The 19,665-nt window shown below is 57.1% G+C and overlaps 2 protein-coding genes across 2 annotated transcripts; one reads left to right on the top strand and one right to left on the bottom strand.

The window, feature by feature from the left end:
* Positions 1-7,214: 7,214 nt before the first annotated feature.
* OXTR (oxytocin receptor) lies at positions 7,215-13,335 on the top strand. The gene is made up of 2 exons (XM_069028104.1): positions 7,215-8,287; positions 12,108-13,335. The coding sequence occupies exons 1-2, from the start codon at positions 7,357-7,359 to the stop codon at positions 12,347-12,349; spliced, it is 1,173 nt and encodes a 390-aa protein (XP_068884205.1). The 5' UTR covers positions 7,215-7,356; the 3' UTR covers positions 12,350-13,335.
* Positions 13,336-13,363: 28 nt separating this feature from the next.
* CAV3 (caveolin 3) lies at positions 13,364-19,289 on the bottom strand. Its single transcript, XM_069028105.1, has 2 exons — positions 19,125-19,289; positions 13,364-16,305 (listed from the first exon to the last, which is right to left on the bottom strand). Exons 1-2 carry the CDS (start codon positions 19,236-19,238, stop codon positions 15,964-15,966), a joined length of 456 nt encoding a protein of 151 aa, XP_068884206.1. The 5' UTR covers positions 19,239-19,289; the 3' UTR covers positions 13,364-15,963.
* Between the last annotated feature and the right edge of the window lie 376 nt (positions 19,290-19,665).

Genomic DNA, 19,665 nt, shown 5'->3' with positions numbered 1-19,665 from the left:
CATTTGTAGAGGTGACAAATGTGAGTGGGGTGTGTGGACGTGTGACATGGTGGTCGAGGTGCTGGGGGAGGCTGCATGGAGCAGACACACTGGGCAATGTGGAAGCTTAGGAAAAAAATGTGGATTTGATGGTCTGATGCCTCATTCCTGCCTGGACAGAGTGGGTGCCTGGGCAGGATCCAGTCTCTCCTGCCAGACCCAGTGCCAGGGCCAGCTCCAGCCCCAGGCAAATGCCAGGGTGCTGCCAGGTCCAGCCTTTGCCAGGAGTGGCTGCTGATCCCCCGGGGGCCATAAATGATGCTTGCTACACATCTCACCAACCCAAGATTCACAGGAATCGCATAACGTAAGGGAAAAAACAACAGGGAAGGAAACACAATGTCCTCCCCACGCTGTCCTGTCCCCTGCTCCCCTGGGCAGCTCTGCTCCTCCGTCACAGAGTCAAGGGGCAAGTGGGAGCAGTTGGGGACTGTGAACAGCCAGGCTGGGGGCAGAAGTCACGGCCAGAGGAGCCAGGGCAGCACTGACAGTGGTGACGCACAGGGCGGTGCTGGGACAGGTCCTGCTGGGGCTGAGCGTGGCCCAGCTGCCACCGGCCCAGGGCCCCATCGAGGGGGGAACCCCACCACTGTGGTCTTTGGGTGAGTAATTGTGAAGGTGCTGCATCCTCTTACACCTTTTCATTGGGCTGATTGTGACCAGTGTTTGTCACATCACCCACAGCTGATGCCTTGTGCTGGGCTTGGCAGTGCAGGAGAGGTGTGGGGTCCCAGGGACCCTCTGTCTCACCCTGCTGCCAGGGATGTGGGATCCTGGGACCCTCCATCCCACCCTGCTGTGGGTCCAGCCTCTCTGCAGCAATTCCCAGGGTGAATCCGGGGCAGATTCCTGATGACTGTGGCTCCCTGGAGGACTGATACTGGCAGCCAGGGTGGTGCTGGGCTGCCACTGGAAAACTCTGGGAAGGGCTGCTTTGGGCAGGGAGTCCATTCAGGAGGAAATTAATTCAGTCACGGAGCAGTCCCTCAGGCCGGGGCAGAAGGGCAAAACTGGAAACAAAATAATCAAAAAGTAAAAATGTCCTGTTCCCCCAGCCCGGCAGTGGAGCCGTGAGAAAGGCAGCGATCCTGGGAATGGGGGAGAGGCAGGAGCAGAGTCACCCTGCCGGCCATGGGGCTCCCTGCTGGCTCCCACTCCGTGACTCCTCTGAAATGAGTAGCTGGGGGTTAAACAGGAGTTTGGGGGGGTCCTGGGGGGGGGGGGTCACCTGGTTTTGTTTGGCTTTGCAGATGTCAGGGAGTTTCTATTGGGTTGTTTCTGTCAGGCAGGAATGCCTTTGAAAGCAAAGGGAATTGCCCCAGACTCTGATACCCAGAGCTGGGAGCTCTCCCATCTCCCTGCCCCTGTGAGCAACCAGGGCAGACATCTCCAGAAAGGATCCCATTCCGGGGTGGGATGCCCCAGCACCAGCTGATGTGGGGGAAAGGCAAATGGATCATTTGCACTGCTTTACATGCTGACAGGGGCAATGGGCTGTTCTGATACTGCTCTTAATGTTTCAGAGGAAATAATAAGGGATTCACTTGCCTCACTGTGTCTCACTCATCTGGGAGCAGGCCATGTGCCCCAGGAATGGCTGTGCTGTGGTGTTTCCTGATGTTTTCCCAGAAGTTTTGATTTTGCAGGAGAACTGCACTGATGGGCTGATTCCTCCTGCCTTTGGTTGGATGTTGTGTGTCACAAACAGCAGGACAGCTGGTGCTCTGGCCAGGACTGGAGGGGTTCCTTTGCAGCCAGGACTGGGCAGTGTGAGCTCAGGACACGGGGTGGGGGTGGGCTGAGCACCCCGGGGAGGGACCTGTGGTGGCAGGGGACAGGCAGGTGTCAGGGTCTCTCAAGGACACTTCTCCTGTGTTTGCTGGCAGGAGTTACAAATAAAAAAGGAGAGTCTGTTTTGATAGAAGAACAGATACTCTGGAACTGGAACATGTTACACAAGCAGAGGAATTGAAGGTGAATCACAGTTACCTGCTGGGCAAGCCCAACACCAAGATATGCTGTCCAGAGGAAAGAAAAATCATGGTTCTGTCCCACCTGGCATTGGAGGAGCCAGAGGGCCTGAAGTCAAAATGATTTGGACAAATTGGTGAGTTGGCTCCAAATCAACCACCTGGAATTAAATAAAGAGGAGGATGAATTACCAGCTTCAGGAAGGAGAAGGTAAACACATTACTGCAAATGGGAAGTAATTAGTGAGGCAGAAAAGTTTGTATAAATGTAGTTGGGCTTCATTTTCATGGTGAAAGCTCACTGCTCTGGTTAATTATTTGGCCCCACAGAGGCATTCCTAGAGCCTGGACGGGGGATTTCATAGCAGGTACTCGGTGGGAGAGAAATAGGGGCTGTGTGGAAGCACCCTCACCTATGTGGGCATTCCCAGACACACATCTGCTTATATACTTACACATATATACTGAATTATCCTGAGGACTGCAGCCTTCTTCATATCTCTTGGCCAAGATTTTGTTGTTGTGATGAGCAGCAAACTTGATTCACTTTCTTTTGTATACATATGCAAATAATTATAATCAAAACAAGCAGAGCTTTGTTCTGGCTCTTCTGTCTTTAGCTAACAAAATCTCAACTAGATCTTGTTATTTCTATCTTGTTCAAATAGAAAAGTGCCTTACATCACTGGACAGAAGCATCAGTGTGTGTACAGGGGTTGCAGGCAGCGCTGTGCATGGGGTGCCTGGCATTACCCGGGTGATCCATACCTCTGACTATGGAAATGTTGAGTTAATATCCCAGATCCCAGGAGATGACACTCAACATGTCACTGGAGTGTGCAGGTCCCATAACACCTGTCACTGCTGCAGGTGTGAATCGCTGTGCCACGGGTACAGCCCCAGGGCTCTGGGTCTCACCAGCTCTGCTTTGCTTTTCCTTCTAGATGGTGAGAGAGATTGCAATGAACAGCTTGAAGTTACACACAAATGTAGTAATCCCCCCCAAAAGTAATAAAATTGTTGTGTAGTCTCCCAACAGCTTGAACCTGAACCCTCTTTGTTAAAAACCTATGGACTACGGATACATATTTCAACTTTATTATACCAACTTGCTACTCCCAGGGTCTGTGCAGGCTCCATTGGTTTTATGGGCTTTGAGGCCACAATGGGATGAAACAAGGAACATTTTAGCACAAACAGTGTCCTTGGGAGCCCTGTACAGACCTGGCTCCTTGGGGAGGTGCCTGGGGAGAGGCTCTGTCCCCCTTTGCTGGGACAGGATGTGCAGGGCAGTGTGGTCTGTGTACAATGGGCAGATGGAAGCAGGGGGAATTCCCTACAGAAACCAGACATCTACCCAGTGAGGCTCTGCCCCAGCCTGAATGGGACTTTCTGGGTGATAGGATCAGCCTGGATTATTGGATCAGCAGGATCCATAGCCTGCTCTAGTTTAAATAGGTTTAAGCTTGTTGATTTGATCAGAGCACTGCTGCTGTATCCCAGGGCTCACCCCGGGGCAGGAGGTAGAGCACACTGGGATGCCGAGATGTGTCTTCAGAGGCTCTGGGGGTTTCATTTGGAGTGCCAGTGATGGTGGGTATGGAAAGTGTACTGGCTTAATGCCAGGAAATTCAGGCTCTTTTTCCAGGATTTACCTCCCAAAGCTGGATGAGCCTGACTCAGGCTCTGGTGCTGGTGTGGCTGGAGGCCATGGGAGCAGAGGCTGATGGATTTCAGTGAGTTGGGGATTCAGAGGAAATGGTTTGAATCCCATGAACCTTTCAGGGACATGATGTCAAAGGTTCTCTAACACTGAGTAAGTTTAGTGTGTTCCCAGATAAACCAGGGGAAAGAGAAGAAATTATCTTGATATATGCATGAACTCATAGGAATTCTCTTTCTGCTGTGAATGCTTTACAGAACTCAAGACTGCAGTGTCCAAGCAGATCTCCCTTCTCCATTTGTCTGTGTATACAAGTCAGCTTCTCTGGCTCCTTTTCCCCTCCCAGTAATGTTCTGATGACTCAGTTTCCAAAGCCTTCCCCAGCCATGGCACAGCTCTGTGCAGAGCCCAGACAGCCAGCTTGTGTGCCGGGGCATGAATTCTGGGACTCACTATGGGCTGCAGGTTTTTTTTCCAGTTTTTTTTTTATTGTGGTCAATCTCAGCACTAGGTTTTTGGTTGGTTTTTTTGTTTGTTTGTTTTGTTTTTCAGCTAAGAAAAAGAAATACCATGGCCAGAGCATGGTGCAGGCAGGTGATGTGATGGATGACACAGCACTACCCAGGAATGTAACTGTTACCTGCATCTGGACACGCCGTCTGCACTGGCTTATGTTACCCCTGATCAGTGAACTCAGGAACACAATGAATTTTGAATATGGTTTTGGGACCAAATAATTCTGTGCATTGCTAATATTTTCATGTTTTGTCTCCAAAGCCTTGTTTTCCTTTGGTACAGAACATTTTACAGTATTGACTCTGTATTTTTCTGGAAATCAGCACACCAACTGGTGAGCCATGGAGGAATTTGGTCTCAGACTTGAGAATTGACTCATGAACATTTAAGAAAGACATGGAAAATTTGTAATTTACTGTGCCCTTAGTACATTCTCAAGCCTGATTTAAAGCCCAGAGCATTCATCAGCTCTGTATTGAAGCACAAATATGCCTTTTCCAGGAAGGTGTGTCCCTGGCACTGCTCGTCTCTGTGGTTTTAGTAGATTTACTAAAGTTAGGCTTCCTGCAGGCTGAGTGCAAGAGGTGAGGACTAGGAAAAAATTCTAGTATAAAGAGAAATTCCCATGCAAGAGCAGCTGGGTACCACATCCTGGCTCTCCAGCCTGCAGTGCCTGCTGTGGGCTGCAGCCATGCACGAGCTCATGGGCAGCGGCAGCTCCATCTGCAAAGCTGTGGCCTGGGCTTGATGTCGTGCCAGACCTCTTCTGTCCTGGGGACTATAAAGTTGGGATTCCAGATAGCTATTGGAAAAACAGCTATTTCAGCTCCAGCAGTAAACCCAAATGCAATTAAATTTAGCTTTATTTAGTGTTTGTGCTTTTGATTATCCCAAAGCATGTATTTTTAAAATAAAAATGTTTCCAGCTCTATGGCATCCCTGAATGTTTAAAGCTGGAAGAAGCAGGGGATGACTCAGAAAACGCTTTGATTCTCACAGGATTCTTTGCTTCGAAATCACATGTGTTTGGGTTTTAGTTGTGTGGCAGCTGCAGCTTTGCCTGAATAAGGACAGAGGGGCTGCGAGGGGCCACGAGCATCTCTGGCTCTTGGGGGGCAATGCCCGGCCCTGACAGGATCACTCAGGGAAGGGCACTGGGAGCTGAATGTTATCCTGAGCCCAATCCCCAAATTTCAGGCCCCAGGCATGTGATCCTCACTGAGCTGCTCCTGTGCTCCAAGTCAAGGCAGAGCATGGCAGAGGATGTGGCCCTGGGAGCGGTGTGGCATTGGCATGGGGACAAACAGCATCAATCCTGGGAGGGCTCTTCCCCAGCCACGCACCTGTGATTCGTTGCTGACAGCAAATGCACTTCACAGTTGCTCACCACTCCTGGAGGTGCTCACTGCCACGTGTAGGGGCTGCACAAAGGGCACTGGGCTCTTTCCTAGCACTTCAGGTCTGTTCTGGAAGGGAGCTGGGCTCTGTGCAGTCCTGAGTCCTCATCCAAGGCCAGAGAGGAGCAGTGGCTGCTCTGCCTCACCTCTGACAGTGTCTCATGGTGCTGCTGCCCCACCTGGGCCACAAGGACATCCCTCAAGTGCCTGCAAGTTGCTCAAGGAGCTGTGCAGAAGCCAAGGGCAAACCTTTCCTTGTCTTCACTGGAGCCAGGATTTCACCCACAGTCACCTCCTCCCTCAGTGCTCTCCCAAAAACAGCAGAACAATACAAAAAAAGCATTGCACATGGTGAGCTGCGATCTGCAGCCATTCCCACAGCAGTTCTGTTGCCTGAAGGAGGAAGAAAGAGAACCCTGGAGGGAAGAACTTGCCAAAGTATTTAATATTTCTACATCTTGCATGGAGCTAAAGCTTCCCAAAAATCTTTAAAAATAGCTGCAGGGATGTTTGTTCAGGGTCTAAGGCTGGGCTGAGGAGGATTTGAGATACGACTTGAAGTGAGGAGCAGAGGGTGGTGATGCTGGGGGCTTCAGCACCACTGGACTGAGGGATGAATGGGGAGGGTTCCATGCTCTTCTGAACATCCCACCTGCACTTTCAGGTTCCTCATCCCCTGTGGGGAGCCTGAAAATGGGACGAACCCTTGAGCTGTGCTGATGAGCTGGTGACAAACGGTGTCACACATTCCTACTACTCCTTATTTCATAGAAATAATACTTTGAAATGTTCCCTTTGCAGGAAAAGGGAAGCTCTTAGTTGTGTGTGTTAGCCGCCAAGTGCCCAACGCCTGAGCCTGCTCCTTTGGACGAGGCCGGGCTGACAGCTAGGTGGGACCCTTCCCTGGGCGTCCTGCGAAGGCAGCTCCGGCAGAGCAGGGCTGTGCTGGGGAGGTGAGCCCGGTGCGTGCTCCCGCCCTCCGTTGTCTGCCCAGAGACGCGATGCCGGGGGGCTTTGGTCTATCGGGTGCGCTGGCGGCCCCTGCCCACCCCCGCGGCCTCGCTCCGCCGCTCCCCCTCGCGGCACCGCTCCGGGGAACCGGGGCTGCCCGAGAGGAGAGGGGCTGCGGGGGAACCGGGGCTGCCCGAGAGGAGAGGGGCTGCGGGGGAGCCGGGGCTGCCCGAGAGGAGAGGGGCTGCGGGGGAGCCGGGGCTGCCCGAGAGGAGAGGGGCTGCGGGGGAGCCGGGGCTGCCCGAGAGGAGAGGGGCTGCGGGGGAGCCGGTGCCGCCGGTCGGGCGCGGGAACGGCCGCGCTCCGGGGAGGGCGAGGGGAAGATGCTGAGGCGGGTCCGGGTGCGGGGCCAGCGGCCGCGGGCGGGCCCCGAGGGGCCGGTCTGGGACCCGCCTCTGCCCGCCGCCCCCGCCGCTCGCCCGGCCCCTGCGCCGGGGCTCGTCGCGGGGCAGCAGCCGGCGGAGACGCCGAGTGACCGGCGAGGGGACAGGGAGCAGCCGCGGGGAGCCGCCACCCGGGGCACGGGGACAGGGACCGGCGGGCAGAGAGGGCGGCACGGCGGGGAGGGAAGCGCCGGGAGGGGACCGGCGGGGGACACAGCACGGGGGGACACGGAGAGCGGTGGAATATTGAGAATCGAGGAGACACGGAGAGAGAGCGGGCGGGGACACCCGGCTACCGCGCAGGAACGCATCGGTAGAGGCTCTGCCCGCTCTCTGCCCTCACCCTGCCCCAGGCTCGATGCGGGCCGGCGCTGGCCATGGAGAAGCTGTACCTGGCGGGGAGCAGCACCTGGACCATCAACAGCTCCCTGGGGAACGGCAGCCTCCGGCTGGGGAACCTGAGCACCGGCAGGAACAGCACCGCCGACCCCCTGAAGAGGAACGAGGACATGGCCAAGGTGGAGGTGACAGTCCTGTGCCTCATCCTGTTCCTCGCTCTGACCGGCAACCTGTGCGTGCTACTGGCCATCCACACCACCCGCCACAAGCACTCCCGCATGTACTTCTTCATGAAGCACCTGAGCATCGCTGACCTGGTTGTGGCCATCTTCCAGGTGCTGCCCCAGCTCATTTGGGACATCACCTTCAGGTTCTATGGGCCAGATTTCCTGTGCCGCTTGATCAAGTACTTGCAGGTAGTGGGAATGTTCGCTTCCACCTACATGCTCCTGCTGATGTCCCTGGACCGGTGCTTGGCCATCTGTCAGCCACTGAGGTCCCTGCACAGGAGAGCTGACCGGGTCTCTGTCCTCCTCACCTGGCTGCTGTGCCTGCTGGTCAGCATCCCTCAGATCCACATATTTTCTCTAAGGGATGTGGGGAACGGGGTTTATGACTGTTGGGCAGATTTCATCCAGCCCTGGGGACCGAAAGCCTATGTTACCTGGATCACCCTCATGGTCTATATCATCCCTGTGTTGATGCTGAGCATCTGCTACGGCTTAATCAGCTTCAAAATCTGGCAGAACGTGAAGCTGAAGACGGCTCACGGGCCCAGCGTGGGTCTGCGCTCAGGCTCCCGCAGAGGGATGGTGTTTGCCAGGGTCAGCAGCACCAGGCTTATCTCTAAAGCCAAGATCCGGACAGTCAAAATGACCTTTATCATCGTGCTGGCGTTCATAGTGTGCTGGACTCCCTTCTTCTTCGTGCAGATGTGGTCAGTGTGGGACACCAACGCGCCGCAGGAAGGTACAGCCTCCCCTCCCTCGCCCTGGGGTGCTTGGACGGCTCCGCTCTGCCCCGGGGACACCCACGGCAGAAACTGCTCCGAGCTGGCTTTGGGTGGGTGGGAGGGAGAAGGGAGAAAGTCCTGAACACGGATAACCCCCCCCCACAGGCAGCTGAGCCGCAGCTTTCCCGGGTCAGCGGCTACCACAGCCCTGGCAAATTCAGGGCCACTGTGGCTCAGGGGCAGCTCACAGGGCACAGCTGCTCAGCCTGGCCACTCTGCCCTTCCCGAGCCCTATCCTAGCTACACAGCTGTGGAAAACCCCGTGTCCTGCAGCCCATGTGCATCTGTTCCCATGGGCTGGACAGAGCCGGAGCCAGGCAGGTGTGCTTTGCCTCTCCTGCTTCTCTCTGCTCCATTTATTTCAGGAGAACTGGAATATGGCTTGTGCTCCAGGGGTTTTCCATCTGATTTAGGCTGATCAAAACTTCTAGTTCCTAGATGGGCTCTGGGGTGAAGCAGCAGCCCTCCCTCATGCTGTGTTTTAATCCTGCAGTCTTGAGAGCTGCCCCTCCCTTCCCAGCATCCAAATCTCGGCAGCACCCAAACCTCTGCTGCTTTGCTGACCCTTGGTGGAGCGGGGGTAGACAGGATTTGTCTGTCCCAATCCTTCTGGCTGCATGGGGAACCTTTCCCTTTCTCACACGGTGCCATCGGCCTTGCAGCACTTTTCCCTTTTCCCTTTTTATTTTTTTCCCCTCTTCGCTTTAAGGTATCAGGGGTCTCTCCAGCCCTCCAAGCCATTCCACGCTCCTCACTCCTGTCCCCATCACGTTCCTGTCTCCGGGCAGCCCGTGGCTGCGGCACAGGGTGGGAGCTCTGCCAGGGCACTTGCTGGAGGCTTTCATGGCATGGGGAGGAAAAGCCAGGGGGTGGGTACAAGTGTTGGGAGACCCCAGCCCTTCTTCCCAGGCTCTCCTCCTCCTTGCTGGCTGCCCAGAGGCACGAGGGGGGAGCAGCACAGCCAGACCTCTCTGCAGAGGACACGGGCTTTGCCTGCAGCGTTCCCACAGCCTTGCCCTGATCCCGAGCCCCTTCCCATTACTGAGGCTTGGACACTGCGGCCAGGCAGCGTGGTGGGGTGCAGGAGAGGTGTACCCCGTGTTGGGAAGGGACTGTGGCTGTTCCTCACCTCACAGCTGTGTGGGCATAGCCACGGAAAGGACAGAGGAAAGGGAGGGCAGGGGTCCCTGGGTGCCAGCAGCAATGGGGGCACGGCTGCACCCCAATGAGCTGCACTGGGGGTGATCAGCAGATCCCAAAGGCAGGTGAGGGAGCAGTCACCTCCTTAGAAAGTGTGTCCCTGGTGAGGGCAGGTCTCTCGGTACCTGGCTGTGCCCTGGTGAAGTCTGAGGGGGCTGAACAGGGGCCCTGCCCCTTGATCCCGTGTGCCACATCCCGGAGTGTGGCGAGCCACAGAACTCGGGCATGAGCAGAGCGATGCACAGAGCTTGGTCTGTGCTGGGTGAAACCCTGACACCGCTCGGAGCTGGGCTCCCACCTCAGCAGGATGCGGTCGGCATGTGCAGGGTGAAAGATGAGGCTGTAAAGAGAACAAGGCAGCGCCCTCCTTCCCTCGCTAGCGAGGGGAGAACCAGGGAGGGCTCGCCCTGTTCCCACTGATCCACTTCATTTGCTCTCCTCGCTTCCATAGAACAAGTCCCATAAGCCGAGGCCAGGGCGGCGCAGAGGCTGCAGCCCTGCCCTGAGCAGAGCCGGGTGGGCAGCAGGACGGGGCCGGTCCCAGGCAGCTGCACGGCCCCACTCCCCCGGCCCCGCCAGCCCCTGCCCTGCAGCCCCTCCGTGTCGCTTCCCCGTGGCTGATGGGGCACATGAAGGTGCCTAAATGTGAGCTCCGAGCTCCTCGCAGCCCGGCTGCGGTGCCGGGCCCGTGGGGCAGCCGCGGAAGGGCATGGCTGTCAGCCTGATGCTGCCTCCCCGGCCAGGCAGCAGAGATCCATCCCCCGCTAGGCAGCCACACACCCCAAAGCCTCTGTAAGGTGGGTCCGAGCTGCGTGTTGTGATCCAGGTGCTGGTTTAAGCACTGGGGACCCTGCACTGCCCACAGGTTGGAAAGAGGCTCCTGCTGCACGCACTTCACAGGGAGCACATGCGGGGTTCCGAGCTCGGAGTCGGTCGGCTCAAGGCACCTGTGAGGACGCGAGCAGGGCTGAGAAGCACCATGATGTTGTATCGGTCCCTTCACCTTGGGGCAGGAGCCCTGACACGTGGGCTGTGAGCGATGGCCCCAGTCAGTGTGTGAGAATGGGGGAGCCCCCCATCCCATCCCACTCCTGTACTGGGTGTTTGCAGCAGAGCCCCCACAGCCCCGCTGGGGCACAGCCTCCACCCCTGCCCACCGCTCCGGACATCCCTGGAGCGGGGAGTGCCGGGGGGAGGGGACATCCTTGAGGGACAGAGCTTGCTGGTTGCAGCACCCCTCGGGGGTGTCTGGTGTTCCAGCCAGGGAGGGGAGCAGCCCACCCTCCGGACCTGCCCTGCGGTAAGCTCCCTGAAATTCAATTTGCCTCCCGCAGAGAGGGAAGAGCTGAGTCAGCCCTGGCTGGATGTTTTTAAGTGGATAGAAACGCTGTGATGTATTTCAGGTCTTGTGCCTGGGATTTGTAACCATTCCCCATGGAATAATTTTTTAGCATATGCTTGAAATTAAAAGTAGTTGGAGTAGACATCACAAGAGCAGGAATTACGCATCCATTGGCTGAAGGTGAATTTGGAAGCTAACATTTATAGTCACACTTCTTCACTGGTTTAAAAACTGCCAGTGGATTTTTGCAGAGGCACGAAGGGACCAGAACAGCCAAACCCCATGTTCATCCTTGCTGCTGGCACGTCCTCTGGCAGCAGAGGGGCTGAGGAGATGAGCTGGAACACAGGGAGCAGGATAAAGGCTCCATCTCCACCAGCAGCCACTTCATGGAGGGGATGTCCCCCCTTGTCTCAGTGCCATGGCAGATGCCCGTCCCACCATCCCCTTGTCACCAGAAGGCGCTGATCCAACCTCCCAGGTGGGACAGTGGGTACTTTCTGCTCCGGGGACAGAGAGCAGCAGCCAGAGACTCGATGTCTTGGCACTGCACTGCCACCATCCCCCCCAACACCGGGGCATGCCAGGCTCCCGGACTTCATTTGCGGTGTGGAAATGGCTGTTGTCTTTCCTGGCAGAGCGCTGTGTGGGAAAAATTAATTTGAGGGAAAGAAAAATGACTGGAGGAAGGTGCTGGGAGAGCATTGGGCTTCTGGGCTGGCAGTGGGGACAGCCCAGGAGCAGGGGACGCCCCGTGGCCTGGGGACTGTGGCTGTCCCACAGCCCGAGCAGCTGGAAGCTGAGAGTCTGCCTCAAATCAACCACCGGTGTGGAAAAACGAGCCACCGACTCTGCTTGCTCCCAGTCCTGCTCTTTGCCACGGCAACTCCAAGGGCCGCGGTCTCTCTCCCGGGTTTGGGCACCTTAGACTAGGCTGACTGTGCAGGTGCTGCTGGGGGCAGCTCTGCCTCCTGGCCAGGCACGCCAGGGTAACGCCGGGCAGGCAGCAGGAGCAGGGAAATGTATCTCATGTGGGGAAAAACCTAAACCCAAGGTGCTGGAACGGAGGCTCGCCCCCCGCCCCGCACCAGCTCTCATTGCCCGTGGTGTTCCTGCGGGCGGGGGGCACATCCCTGGCGGGGAGGAGGTGCCGCGGTGCCGCCAGGGCCGGGGCTCTCGGCAGAGGCCACCGCGGCGTGGCCGCGCCCTGACACTGCCGTGCCTCTGTCTCGCAGCCTCCCCGTTCATCATTGCCATGCTCCTGGCCAGCCTCAACAGCTGCTGCAACCCCTGGATCTACATGCTCTACACCGGGCACCTCTTCCACGACCTCATGCGCCGCTTCCTCTGCTGCTCCACGCGCTACCTGAAGTCGCGGCCAGCGTGTGACCTGGGCAAGAAGAGCAACTCCTCCTCCTTCGTCCTCAGCTGCAAGAGCACGAGCCAGAGGAGCTTCATGCAGCCGTCCACGACGTGAGGCCATCACCAGCCAGGACGTTGTGCCTCTGCTGTGCTGCCTCCAGTGCTTCCCTGTGGCAAGCTGTGCCCGGACAAGGAGGGGGTCTATAAATAGGTGTATATATGCCTGTCAGCATGTACAGAGGGCCTTGTTTAACTGAGACGGGAGTGGGGCAGGAATTCTGTGTCCAAGTTTCAGGCTGGGATTAGACACCAGGAACTCGCTCCTGAGCCCCAAACGCTTACATCAGTGGCTTAGGGATGCCACCAGGAGGGACAGGTCTTGTCCGGAGCGATCGGGTGCTGCTGGGGCAGGTGTGACGCACCACATGGGATGGAAGGGGCTGCTGCAGCACAGGGTGATGGGTGTCATCCCCGGCACGTGGCTGGGCACTGTCCCACCTGCACCTGCAGCAGGGTCCTGCAGGATGCCGGGTCCTGCAGGATGCCGGCTCCTGGCACCGCGCTCTCAGCACAGGCGCTCTCGCTTCGCTTGCAGCCATTGGGGCAGAGGCAGCCCCATCCCCGCAGCCCCGCAGCCCCGCAGCCCTGCACCGTGCCAGCCCTGCACCGTGCCAGCCCTGCTCCCCCTGCCTCGGGCATCCTGGGGGGCAGCAGGGACCAGCCTTGCAGGGCACAGCGCTGCCGCCCGATTGTCCCCACCCCAGCTCTGGACCTCATCCCCAGCGAGGCCGCACAGACGGTCGGCAGGAGCCTGGAGCGGTCACGGCTGGGGCCGGGATCCGGGCAGGAACGCCCTGGCCGAGCGTGCTCAGCAGCTTCCACACGGGCGGGTGTGCGGGATCCGGGCTGGGCTCCGTGGGCTCTGACAGGGACAGTCCCGTCACGTCCCCGAGACCAGGCCTGGCTCTGGGGTCAGCGCAGATCCCGTGAAGGCTCCCACGGTTCCAGTGCCTTTTGCTTGCTCTCTAGCGCACAGGGCATGCTCACGGCATGGATTTTAATTGCTGACAAAAACTGTAAATAAAGTTTTCTGACTGTGTCTGGTGGAGGGTGGGAGGGAGGCGTGGGTGGAGCGCTGGGCTGAGGGAACGAAGGGGGCCGGTGGGCAGCAGGGCTGGAACACCGCACACACCCAGCTGCGCTCACCGCGGTGCCGCTGCCGGTGCAGCGCTGCCCCAGCGCTGGGATCCGCACCCGGCGGCACAGAGCTGGCTGTGACATGGGCACTGGAGGGGGCACAGCTGGGGCTCTCATAGGGTGATGTAATTTGGCCTTTCATGTTGGGAATGAACATGAAAAATACATTTAAATATGTCCTTTATTTTTTCACTGTCACCAGCAGGTCTATTTGCACCTTTCCTACCTTGACATTCCTTTGATTATTTTTTTTTTTTGTGGGAGCTCCAAGTGAGCTCTCAGCACATTTGCTGACTGGTTGAAATCCTCAGGACACTATAGAGCATCTTCCTCCCACGTTCACCTCCTTCTCCTTGAGTCACTAACTCCCGCACAAAACGAGGAAGGAGGGGTCTCCTTTTCTCGAGAGTCTGAGGCCTGGTGCATCCTCCACCTGCCGGGGAGGAGAGAACATGGCAATAGATGTTACTGGGACGGATGCCTGGAGAAGAGAGGGAGCTTTGGGAGACACCGGGAATTGCCCTCCAGCCCTGGCTGCAATTTCTGGTGGTGGTCTGGGGCTCAGGCAGGGCCATGCCCCGTGCCTGGAGGTGCTGCAGCCAAGTGGTGCCACAGCTGAGCTCCTGCACTGTTCCCAGGCTGCGGCAGAGCAGGGACAGGGAGAGCAGGAGTGTCCCAAGGGAATGCATTGCCAAAAGGCTTTTCAGGAGAGTCAAAAGTGAAACAGAGGTGCTGACAGGTGTGCCCCAAGTTTTGGGAGCCCAGAGAGCAATGTGGTGGGGACATCAGCATTTCAGGGTTTTTTGGGTTCAGGCAGTGAACTACTAGAACAAACAAACAAACAAAAAAAATTAGAAGTAGTAATAAACCCATTATACAATAGATTTTAATTCTTTTTATTCCCACAAAAAATGCTCATGGTGAAGTGTTTTTTGAGACTTTTCCCCCCCTATAAATACCTAAATATATTTTTCTTTTTAATCACTCCATCCTTCTTGGGCCCTGATGTTGCAGGAGCTTGGGTACCACATTGCTATGGAGTAACAGCAGTATGCAATCCCAAGCCCTTGGAAGAGCTCCAGTAGAAAACCTGGCTCCCTCTCGTCCTTGGCATGGCACTAGAGGAACCTTTGGCTCCAAGTCTTTGCTGGAAGCCAAGGGAAAGGCGCACATGGACACAATTGAGAACAGCCTCTGAACAACGAGACCTCCTGGGCCCTGGTTCAGCAAAGCACTTAAGGCTGGAGCCAAAAGAGCATTCAAGGGCCTCAAAGTGAAAGTGCAGCTCCGTGGAAGAGGGACCGGCAAACTAATTGACAGTACAGGGGAGGAAATAGCTCTGAATCCGCCCTCTCGCCCCTCACTCCTCTTTCCCTGGAGCCGGAGCAGCAGGGTCCTGGCAGAGGCTCCTTCCTCTGCTCTCCCCACCCATTAGGGCGACCCCGGGATGCTGAGGGAGGGCCTGGCTGGATGTGAGTCCCCTCTGCCGGCAGAGCCCGAGGGTCGGTGCGGTCCTGCCCCTCCCGCAGCCTCCTCACTCCATCCCAGGACGCAGTGGAGGGACAGCGCTGCCCGTGTGGGATGCACACGCTGCTGTGGCTGGAGCAAACTCGGCAGCGACTGAGCAATTGTGTAGTGAGGATTGTCCCTGCAGAACAAACCCAAGCTTTGCTTAGAGCCCAGCTCAAGTGAGGTTCCCCAGGCTCTGTGTCCCCCCTGCCCTCCTGCAGCCCCAGTGCTCAGGGCCATGCACAGGGCTGGGTCCCACACGTGCTGTCCTGCCCCGTGCCCTGCCCACGGCACTGAGCGATGCTCCACAACTGAGTGCATAACTGAGCATCAAAGTGCCACGAGCGGGTTTGCAGCTGGCGGTGGCCCAGGATCAGCTCACGCTCTCAGAGCAGACACAACACGTCATGTACGGCCTGGTCTGGCTCTCACAGCTTGGCTGAAATGCAAGTACACATGAAAAAGTTTGGTTTAGCTATTCTATCCCTAAAAGTTTTGTGCAGCAGTTTAATGCAGAAGCTCCCACAACAGCAGTTGTTTGCCACAAGTAACAACTCCTGTGAGGGAGTTTCTGTCAGTGCCTTCCCAGCCTGAAGGGATGGAGGAGTGGGCAGGGTTTAGTTGGTGGCCAGCAGCAGCTCTGCAGCCTCACTGCTTGCCCTGCACCTGCAGGCTGTGGCCCAGGGCTGTGGTCCAGGAGGTGCTGCCGTCTCTCCCTCAGGAACTCCCAGGGGTCCTGGAGGGCAGAGGGTCTGTCTGGGCTGCTCCCTGAGCCATGATGGGCTTCTGGCTTTGGGATGGAGTAAGGAGCAGCCTCGGGGCCTGCCTCCATCTGCAGAGAGCATCCCTGAGAGCCAGCTCTGCTGCGGGATCCTGCCGTGATGCCCAGTTCCCTTACCAGGGTGTCCATGTGCAGGTCCCTCACCAGGCAGGGGTGTCCGTGTGTGCAATGTCCACATGCCTGAGGGCAGGGAGCCTGCACAGAGGGGGTTGTGCAAGGGCTGTTGGGGCAGCTGTCAGGACCTAAATCTCCTTCCGGAGAGCAACTCGGACGTTGCTGCAGATCTTGGAGAGCGCCTCAAAGAGGGGGTCACAGAAGGTGTGGATGCAGAGGGAGTAGATCCGGCTGACACACTGGATCTCTATCAGGTAGCTCTTGATGCAGGGCACCACTGCCCAGATGTGGCAGAAGGAGATGAGGGCAAAGAGGAAGCCCCAGACGACGGCCAGGGGGATGCCCAGGACGGCAGAGAGCAGCCGGTAGCACCAGTACTTGCTGACGGTGAAGGTGGTGTAGCTGGTTTTCCAGACGCCGTCGAAGCTGTATGTTCCCACAGGCTCAGCTATCACATCCTCAAAATCCACCTGGGAGGAGAGCAGATGGACATAGGGGAGGTTGGGGGTCAGCAAAGGCCCCAATGCAAGGAGGAGGAGCTGCACAAGGTGGGAGCAGATGCCAAACGGACGGGGCTGGGGAGAGTGGGGACTGTGCTGGGGGTGGATCCCTGGATCCTTGCACCCCCAGCAGGGACAAGCCCCTGCGGAGATGGGAGATCCTCAGGCTCCCAGCACTGCCTGGCCGCAGCCTGTGGGCAGCACAGCGGTGGGCTCAACCCATGGCTGAGACTCCAGCACCAGGGGGTCACAGTGCCCACCCCATCCCCTGATCTTGGGTGAGGTGTGAGGGCCAGGCGGGAGCCCTTGGAACAGGAGCTGTGCGTGGGAGTGTTGGCTGCAGAGGCCGCCAGAGCCCATTCCTGCTCTTTTTTAGCATTCAGGGACGTGGCTGCCCACTCAGTGGGAAGGTGTTTGTGCTAATAAAGATCCAGCAGCCCTCTGGATTTATGGATTATTTATTTATACCTGCAGGATGAGGTTCTCAGTGCTGTCTGTCCATGTTCCTCCTGGGAAAGGGAGCTGGGGCTCAGCCCTGCCTATGCCATTTGTGCAGGCACAGGGGGTGCCTCTGAGTGGCACACACTCCCCAAAACTCCATGCAGAGATCCCCTTGGGTGTAACTCACTTCTAGGGAATATATAAGCTGAGCTATTTGCCTTAAAATCCAGCCCGGCCTCCCCTTGGGCAGCTGACGTGTCTGTACATTCACGTTAAATTACAATATCCATTCTGCTTTTGGAAGCACTTGGCTCACAAAATCACCCTGTGTCATCTTTAATTTCCTGGAGTGAGCAGGAGGTGCTGGGAGAAGTATTGACATGGGTCAGGAGCCAGAAGCCCCAAGAGCTGGTCCTGAGGTGCCATCAGCAGCCCCTGGAAAGTCCAGATGTGCTGGGGACTAGCCCAGGTTACTGCCCAACTGCCTGATAAGCTCATCAGGGATCAAGTAATGCAGGGAGCAGCAGGATATAAAAGCAGAGGCTCTGCCTCTTTGCTTGTTTTGCTGCCATCACACTGGGAGTGGATCTGGAGGAGCAGTGGAGCTTCAGACTCAGACTGATTCTGCATCCTGGGCACTGCCTGGAGAGGCTCAGGGACCAGCATGTGCAGGTACTGCTCCTTTATAGAATCGTGGGACCATTTAGGTTGGAAAAGCTCTCTTAAGGTCATCCAGTGCAGCTGTGCACTGCTCTGTTGCTGTGCTTGGAGGAGGTTTGTGAAGCTCTGCAAAGCCTCTGTGGCCAGTGCCACCCCTGTAACGCGATCCCAAGTTTTGGCTGCTGCTTTGTGATGCTCAGGATGTTTATCCGTGGCCAGGTGAGCCCTTCATCAAATACAGCCCTGTAGTTCCCTGCTCCCCTGCTGGCTGGCTCTCTGCTCCCCGTGTTCCAGAGTACTCCTGGATGCCCCGGGGCTTTGGAGTGTGCCTCTGGCTGTCCCTGGGAGGAGGAGGGTGAGCTGTGCTCTGTCCCGGGGCTGGCTCTGCCCTCCGGCCCTAGCTCGTTCGGCTGGGCTGTTTTAGGGTGGAGGAATGCTGAGGAGCAGGAGCTCTGAAGCCTTCCAGGGCTGGTGGAGCAGCAGCGTGGCCGTGGGAGTGGGGAGCTTGGAAGGTCTCTTCAGGCTTTGGTGACTCTGGAGTGGGAAAAGGCAGGGGTGTGCTGGGGAAAAGGGACTGGTGGGAGGCATGTGGGTGGCTAGGACAGCACTGGCATTGTCCCCCAGGAGTAGCTGGTGGCATTCCCAAGCTGGGGAGCAGGGGTGTGCCCCAAAGCGCTGCCTGGCCCTGGGGTGAGTGGGCTGAGGGCTCTCCTGGTCCCTGCTGCCATGGCAGAGGGCTGTTCCCCTGGCCTGGCACCTGTCCAAGCCCCAGGCCAAGGCTGTGGGATGCACTGGCAGGGAGTGGCACAGATGCTGGACATGGTGCTGGGAATGTGCTCGGGATGCCGAGGTGTTGGGCAGACAGGTCTCACCATGCCAGAAAGGAGCCCAGCGATACTGTCACTGTCACAGCTCAGCTAAGGGAGTTTAATTTGCCCATTTGGTTGTAGCTGTAATGGTGTTTTAATGCCCAAATCCAAGTGCTGCCAAGGTCACGGCCTGTTGCAGAGCCTGTGTGAGCAGTGCTGTGCACGCTGTCCCTTCTGCTGTGACCGTCACAAACACAGTTTTAGCAAAACCCTTCCACCTCCTGTGGTTCTCCTTTGGGCTGGAATTACCTTTGGCTAACAGACAAATTTTGTTTGCAATTCTAAGGGAGTCTAGAGGAAGCCCCGGAGGTAGAGTGGGAATTCCTCTTGGTCAGAAACAGAGGGAGGGAGCTGGGAGCTGCTGCACCTCTGGGCTGCCCTGGGGGAACAATCTTCCACAAATACGACAACGTACCTCAAACAATCCGGTACTGAGGCTGTTGTGTCTTGAAGGCCAGCAGCCTTTCCCCAATATCCCTTTAAATCAGTGATATTTAATCTCTGTGTTATTTTTGGCTGCCCACTTGCTGGTACAAAGGAAGGCATCTCCATAAATTTTCAAGCCATTATGAAACTGGAGAGCCCATTCAAGGAATGGGAAATATGGCATTAACTGGAGCCAGGCATGCCACCCCACCAGTGTCTGGGTGCCCAGCCAGCAGGGCTTTCACCTCCCCACAGCCCTGGAGATGGCACCTCTTGGGGCGCATGGACAAAGATCAACAGCCCCGGCTGAGTCGAGCCAAACACAGACCAAGGTCTGACACCCAAATCCTGGTTCCCGTGGCGCTTCTACAGCGCAGTGGGGGACAGCCCTACCTTCACGACGTCCTCGTTGATGTGCTTGGGGTCTCTGTTGACCAGGTCGATCTCCTTGGTGTGCTGGTCCTTGATGATGATCCTCTCCTCCAGCTCGCTGTGCTCCTCTGCCATGGCTGCTCCGCTGGCCCCGGAATGGAGCGGGGACTGTGCCTGTGCTGGGGGACCCGGGGAGGGCAAGGGGGAGGCACTGGCCCCGCCTGCAGCAGCTGCCCTGCGCCCCTGGCACTGCTCCAGGCTAAAATTAATGTCCTGACTCCTGAGGCCACCCTGAAGTGTCCCTTAAAGGGGCTTTTCTGGGGCCAGCCCCTGTGCTGTCACCTCAGGGGCATGGCATGTGTGTGGGCGGCTGGTGGCCTTTGAGCCAGGGCAGGGGTGGCGTGGGGTGGGTGTGCAGCCCCCCCAGCCCAGTTGTGCTGGGGGGATTTTACTCTTGTGTGGGGGAAACAATGCCCAAATTGGGGCAAAAGTCCTCAAAAGCCTGAAAGAAATTGGTGTTTATGAATCTGAGTGATTGGGGAGGCAGGAACCATGTCTATAA

Source organism: Aphelocoma coerulescens, chromosome 12 (genome assembly GCF_041296385.1).
Source record: "Aphelocoma coerulescens isolate FSJ_1873_10779 chromosome 12, UR_Acoe_1.0, whole genome shotgun sequence".
NCBI classification, from domain to species: domain Eukaryota; kingdom Metazoa; phylum Chordata; class Aves; order Passeriformes; family Corvidae; genus Aphelocoma; species Aphelocoma coerulescens.
The sequence above is the reverse complement of the archived record's forward strand: the minus strand, read 5'-3'. Positions and strand labels throughout refer to the sequence as shown.